This window comes from Lactuca serriola, chromosome 7, assembly GCF_051521515.1.
Source record: "Lactuca serriola cultivar US96UC23 chromosome 7, Lser_US96UC23_V15, whole genome shotgun sequence".
Taxonomy (NCBI): Eukaryota; Viridiplantae; Streptophyta; class Magnoliopsida; order Asterales; family Asteraceae; genus Lactuca; species Lactuca serriola.
In genome coordinates this window covers 64,563,119-64,569,982 of record NC_136414.1, presented here as the reverse complement: position 1 = coordinate 64,569,982, position 6,864 = coordinate 64,563,119, and the positions used below count along the sequence as shown (strand labels likewise).

Below are 6,864 nucleotides of genomic sequence, written 5' to 3'. Positions count from 1 at the left end.
AAATAAATATAACAAATATTGTTAATGATATAATCAAGTAAGGAAAGAAATAACCCACATTGCAATTGCTTTTCTAGTTCAACCAACAAACCAGCAAACTTTTGTTTGTCATCTCCTAGTTCCATTTTAAGCTACATCACATGCTATTCATTCATATATAAAATCAATCCACATCAATTAATGTTGAAATACCCGGTCAACAAAAAGTCAAAAATTATCAGAATACTTTGTACTCGACTTATTTTTCTGCCTTTTCGAACTCTAAGCATCTGAAAGAAAAAAGAAAGATGTCAAATGTTAGAAACATTGTAGATACATAAAATATAGAGAGATGACAAACAACCTGTCTTTTTCCCCCCTTTGACATCAAGTATGTCAAGAGAGCATAATGTTTCCATTAATGATTGCGATAGTAGATAGTAGTGGTAGATGGATGTGTTGTAGGGGTGAGTGTGGGTTGGTAGGGGTGTAGTTGGTGGGGGGTGGTTATGTGTTTATATTTTAGAAATTTTTTGAAATTAAAAAAATATGAAAAACAATGATTATCGTTTTTTTAAAATTTTCTAAGTTCTTTGTAATTTTGAAAAACGGAAAATTTTCAATTCTTAATGAAAAATTTAGAAAAATTGTCGAGCTAGACGTGTCTTCAAAATTCTAATTTTTCTTGATTTTTTTTTCCCCGAAAAAACGACTCATTTTTCTGTAACTAAAGGCACGTTTAAGTTGTCAAAATAACTCACATTTTATTGTTAGACAAGTAATAAATTCATCACTTATTGTTAGACAAGTGATAAATTAACATATTCTAAAAATACTTAAACAAATTACTAAAAAATAACAGATTTTAATTGATATCGTCGACAAAAGAGAACGTTTAATGATCACCCACCACAGGTAACCAAGCGAGGGACTGAAAACGCGCTAAGAGGCAATTCCTTCGTCATGGAATATAACTGCTATTCTTAGCCTTTAAGTTATTGAATTATCCTTATTTTGGTTTTATATTCAAGTGGAACATTGTTAAGATATATACTTATATAAATAATAACAATAATAATGAATACAATTATTATGCAATTCAAACACTATATAAATATTCATTGTATTAGTAACCGATCATCACAAACTCATAAAATTAAATCAATTGCTATAACAAACAGTTAAATAAAAACTATTTTAGTGAAAGTAAATTGTTATAAGTATATATTAAATCTAAAAACATAAAACAAAACGGTTTATTCCACAACATTTATATCAGATTCTAGAGTTTCATCTTAACCCCCAATCTCCACCTTACTCTGTTCTAATTCTCTCCGTATCGGAAGAAATCCAGCTCATCACCGCGTTCCTCTTTCCTAATTGCATCTATCGCCGGCAGCGATGCACGAAACTGATATTCACGATTTGTCCGACGACGCCGATTATGCTGCAGCGTCGAAACAAGTAAGCAACTCCATCTTACTATATGTAATATCAATCCTGAAATTAGAAGTAAATTGTCGTTTCTTTCTACGCTATTGCGTCTTGTAGTCTTAGTTGAGAATTAGTTGTGAATTGATTTGAATGGTAATGATGCGAATTGAATTTAGTTTGAGTGTTTAGGCGGCGAGGTTAAAGGTTATTGGTTTCGAGTAAGTTAGGGCTCCTGCGATCAAGTTTGTTAGTGATAGAAGTTGAATCGTGTTTGGTGATTGAATGCGATCTGTTATCATTTGATCACTTTGGTAGCATGATCTGTTACTGTTTGTACTTGTAGTGGTCTAATTGGAAAGCTATTGATGCGTACTCATATTTATGCGAAACTCGCTAGGCAGTAGTTCAATTGGATTTATTCAGAAGCTGTTGGCTTGATCTGTGTTTTAGGGCTTGGTTAAGCCCTGTTAGTAATAGTAGCTGGATAAGTTAACAAATTACTTCATATTGATTGGAAGTGATCTTCTTAGTTGATAACTGTAACTAGGTCAAGGGAGAAACTTCTAAAAGTTTTTGTGTCTATATCTATGTTTGACTTGATCAAAATTGCTTTCATAGAATTCAACTATTTTATGTTAAAAGTTCACTTAATGTTAAAGTTATTGATGTGAAATTCATGATTAAGCTATGCTTGCTTGTGTTTTGGATTTAGAGTGATAAATCATTACTAATCAGTTCATTTAATCAGTTCGTGTTGCTTTACATTGAATTTATTTAGAAGCCCAAGTCTTGTATCCTTAGGTTCAACCTATTTTCAATATGTTTTAGGGCTCATCAAGTGTGACCCGTAGTGACAGTAGCAAGAAAAGCTCTTCTAGTGATCCAGAAGATGCACAAATAGTTTACCTCAAGGATAATGTCACAATTCATCCAACTCAATATGCCACAGAAAGGATCAGTGGGCGTTTGAAGTTGATCAAACAAGGTTCTTCACTATATATGGTAATGCCCTACTCCTATTCCTCTAAAGTTCTATTTTAGTCTTTTATAATTCATGTTCTTTTAGGTTGTTTATTATAGTTGTAAGATATACTTCTTTTTGTCATAATAGACATGGATACCTTATAAAGGCCAAAGCTCAAATCCAAGGCTTTCTGAGAAAGGTTAGTCTCGTCTTTTGACTCTTTATATGTATATGCAATTATGTATACAATTATGTCTTTTGACTCTTTGATGTTGATTTTTGCAGATAAAAATTTGTACACCATAAGAGCAGTACCATTTTCTGATATCCAGTCAATTCGTAGGCATACACCAACAATTGGGTGGCAGTATGTTATTGTTGTTTTATCATCTGGTATGTTGTCACTATAATTTGATCTTATTTATTTGTTTGCATTTGTGTATGCAATAAGGCAAAATATATTTATGATTTTGTAAATATTATCTACTTAATTTCAGGTCTAGCATTCCCTCCTCTTTACTTCTATAGTGGAGGAGTCCGGGAGTTTCTTGCTACAGTTAAACAGCATGTCCTTATTGTCAGGTTGGTGGTTTATGTCCAAAAAAGAATCTTTTTACAGTTTTGGTCCTTAAAAACATTATCTTCTAATATGATATTTTTAAAAACTTTCAGATCATCAGAAGATGCGAATGTCTTTCTTGTAAATAACTTTCAAGACCCTCTTCAAAGAACTTTGTCTTCATTGGAGCTTCCAAGATCTCTTGCAAATGGAACACCTTCATCTTCATTCAGAGGCTCTCCCTCTGATAACAACAATCAGGAGAGACTTGATACAGTCACCACTTCAGAAGACAATCATTCGGGCAGCGGGCAGCTAAACATCAGGCAGAGGCAAAAAACTCATGACCCTGCCCGAGATCTTTCCATTCAAGTTTTAGAAAAATTCTCTCTTGTCACAAGGTTTGCCCGGGAAACAACTTCCCAACTCTTCCGTGACAACCTTGTTGATGGTCATGGTCATGGTCAAAGTCAAAGTCAAAGTCAAAGTCAAAGTCAAGGTGAAAGGAGGAGAAATAATTGGGCTTCTAAAGACCACCAGCCTCTTGAAATGGCCCCCATTGATGACCCAATAGTTCCCAAATTAGTCCCTGTACCTTCTGACCCTATCGAGGTAATTAATATCAAAAAATAAAGATAAATTTTCATAATGGGTCCCTTTGGTTTGTAAAATATTGCACTTTGAAGACTTCTATGAAAAATGTCACGCCGCTGGTCCCTATGGTTTCGGAAATTGCATGAATGGTCCTTCTGGTGTTAACTTTAACTTTTGAGTAGTCAGGGTTTTTTTTTCCTAAATGACCAAAATGCCCTTGGACCAAATCTGAAAATTGTGTATACCTCAAGGATCAATTCTGAAAATTTGAAATTTTTTTATATGTATTAATTATAAAGTTATTATTTTTGGCAGTTTGATAAGTTATCACTGGTATGGGGAAAACCAAGGCAGCATCCTTTGGGGGTTGAAGAGGTAAATACACATTTGTTTTTAATTTTTTATATGGTAAATTTCAGGAAATAGCAACACATTTCATTATTTTGGTAAAAAAAAGTAAAGTATGTTGCTTTTCGATGTAAGTTGCCCTTTTATATAAAATTAATAGAAAAATAAATCAAGTAATGTTATTTCTGTTATACAGTGGTCAAGCTTTTTGGATTATGAAGGCCGAATCATGGATCCAGATGCTTTAAAAAAGAGAATATTCTACGGGGGAGTGGAACACAACTTGCGAAAAGAGGTTTTTATATTTTGGTACAATTTACACATTTACCCTTTCGGCTAATTTTAACTGAATCTGTTAATGACATGTAATTCCAGGTTTGGGCATTTTTATTGGGGTATTATTCATACGATTCCACATATGCAGAGAGGCAGTATGTTGTCTCAGTTAAAACAGCAGAGTACATGACCATCAAAAACCAGTGGCAGGTAAATGACTATTTTGCCCTTCCAACTTGTATCATTCACATATTTATTATATTTATTGCAATTTCATCTTGCAGAGTATTTCCCCAGAACAGGCTAAAAGGTTTACAAAATTTAGAGAAAGGAGGGGTTTGATTGAGAAAGATGTGGTATGAAAATGGCCGTACTTTTCATATTATTTAAAATTTGGTTTTTTATTTAAATGTTTTTATTTCTGTTTTGAAGGTAAGGACTGACAGGTCATTATCGTTCTATGAGGGTGATGATAATCCAAATGTACGCCTTTTGCATGATATATTGCTGACTTACTCGTTCTACAACTTTGATCTTGGTTATTGCCAGGTAACATGCCACTATTATTTTTAGAGTAAATTACAATTTCGTCCTTGTGGTATTTCAAAAGTTATGGTTTTCATCTAGATATTGCATTTTTTTGCACAAGTGTTTGATAAAGTTTAGTTTTGTTGCAAGATTTGTCCCTGGTACTGATGGTGTTAAAAAATGTCCGTGAAGTCCAAGTAAAATGACTATTTTACCCCTGTCTTTTTCTCACAGGGCATGAGTGATCTCCTCTCTCCTATATTGTTCATCATGCAAGATGAATCAGAAGCTTTCTGGTGTTTTGTTTCTTTAATGGAAAGATTAGGACCAAATTTCAACCGTGATCAAAACGGCATGCACTCTCAACTCTTTGCACTATCAAAGGTCCACTCTCTTTCTCAAATATATAACAAGGGTATTTTGGTCATTTAATAAAAGAAAAGGAGGAATAAAACTGAATTCCTTCCCACCCGCCCGGCCACCCCTATGAATGGTTGAATTCCAAATATGAAATTCGAAGGAATTTGACAGAATTGATTTTTATCCAATTTTTCAAAATACACCATGGAATGGAATCTGTAATTCCAATTCTGCCGGAATCCACGATTCCAATTCTTAGCTGCGATTATCAAACATGGAATTCCAAGAAATCCGAAAAGAGTTGAATTGAGTCCAAATTGTCGACCAAACATGTCATGAAAATGGAATCTCGAATTCCAATTCCACCGGAATCCGCGTTTCCATTCCTTAGTTGCGGTTTCTAACATTTATTTTATTGTTTAATATGGCAGCTGGTGGAACTCCTCGACAGCCCATTACACAACTACTTCAAACAAAACGACTGCTTGAATTACTTCTTCTGTTTCCGCTGGATCCTCATCCAATTCAAAAGGCAAGTGTAAAATTACTCTTCTACCCTCACAAAGCCACAATACTAACTAAATTCCACCACATGATTTCAGGGAATTCGAATACGATAAAACATTAAGGCTATGGGAAGTATTATGGACACACTATCTAAGCGAACACCTTCACCTATACGTATGCATAGCAATTCTCAAAAGACACCGAGGCAAAATAATGGGGGAGGAAATGGACTTTGATACCCTTTTGAAATTCATAAATGAATTGAGTGGTCAAATCGAGCTTGACCCGGTTCTTCGTGATGCCGAGGCTTTATGTGTGTGTGCCGGTGAAAATGGGGCGGCTTCAATTCCACCCGGAACTCCCCCGGCATTGCCGATTCCGGAGGCGTCCATATATCAACAGCAAGATGATGAGGTGTTGTAGAACCAAGGAAATATCAAGGTAAGTATTTGTTTTTGGAATGTTAATTTTGATATTTGAAAAAAAAATTGTTTTATTTTGCAAGTTGTGAAAATACAAGACTGGTGGTAAAGATGGAGTTGTGGGATATTGTGTATATTCAGTTTATTTAATCATAAAATGTTCTAAATATGTTGTTTAACATAAAAAATAAATTTTACATACATGCAGTTAATTTGGTAAAATTGTTTGACAAATTATGCTTATACATATTTTTCTTAGTGTTAAAACAGTGGTAAAATGGTCAGTTGGTTGCCATTAAGTTAGCAAGTATTTTTAAATGAGCTAGAAAAACAATATATTGATGCCTGTTTATTTAAGTCGATGGACAGTGTATTATATTTCGTCAAAACAATAAGCTAATAAACGATTTAAATTAACAGTCTTGAATATATAGCATATGTTACAATTGAAATGATCGATTAGTCAAACTTTGTAGGAACAAATTGTATATGTAAAAGAATCACACTTTAAGCATGGTGTAAATAGATGGTGAAACATCAAATATGGTGTTTTATTATCTGACACATGTTAGAAACGGTATTGTGAGAAATAGAATATCATATATGCAAATTGAATAAAATTTTGATGTTATGGTTGGAGATGCTTTAAATGGAAGATTTGTTAACACGATAGTATTTTTTCAATACCAACACCGAAAGAACACTTAGTATATGATAATTTTAATATCAACTTATTTAGTGCATTGCCTTTCATGCATTTGGGTGTCGCGATTGTTCATTGTATGTCACATATTTCTTCGTGGTCAGGGCTTTTGGATCGGTTTGGGAACAGGCTTTCGGTTTGGAAAGCTAAATCTAATTCTTATTGGGGGACGCCTTATTTTATTGAAGTA

At 33.8% G+C, this 6,864-nt stretch overlaps 1 protein-coding gene across 1 annotated transcript; it reads left to right on the top strand.

Moving 5' to 3' along the window:
* The first annotated feature begins 1,236 nt into the window (after positions 1-1,236).
* Positions 1,237-6,138, top strand: LOC145061581 (RabGAP/TBC domain-containing protein). Its single transcript, XM_079009109.1, has 14 exons — positions 1,237-1,443; positions 2,242-2,415; positions 2,525-2,576; positions 2,663-2,770; positions 2,875-2,959; positions 3,050-3,548; positions 3,846-3,905; positions 4,075-4,173; positions 4,254-4,364; positions 4,439-4,510; positions 4,587-4,703; positions 4,917-5,066; positions 5,474-5,574; positions 5,645-6,138. Exons 1-14 carry the CDS (start codon positions 1,381-1,383, stop codon positions 5,970-5,972), a joined length of 2,019 nt encoding a protein of 672 aa, XP_078865235.1. The 5' UTR covers positions 1,237-1,380; the 3' UTR covers positions 5,973-6,138.
* Positions 6,139-6,864: the final 726 nt, after the last annotated feature.

Excerpts from the sequence above, each read along its gene's own strand:
- LOC145061581 (XM_079009109.1), top strand. The coding sequence starts at position 1,381 with ATGCACGAAACTGATATTCACGATTTGTCCGACGACGCCGATTATGCT. Across the intron at positions 1,444-2,241 it reads ATGCTGCAGCGTCGAAACAA|GGCTCATCAAGTGTGACCCG; the intron begins GTAAGCAACTCC and ends AATATGTTTTAG. Across the intron at positions 2,577-2,662 it reads TCCAAGGCTTTCTGAGAAAG|ATAAAAATTTGTACACCATA; the intron begins GTTAGTCTCGTC and ends TGATTTTTGCAG.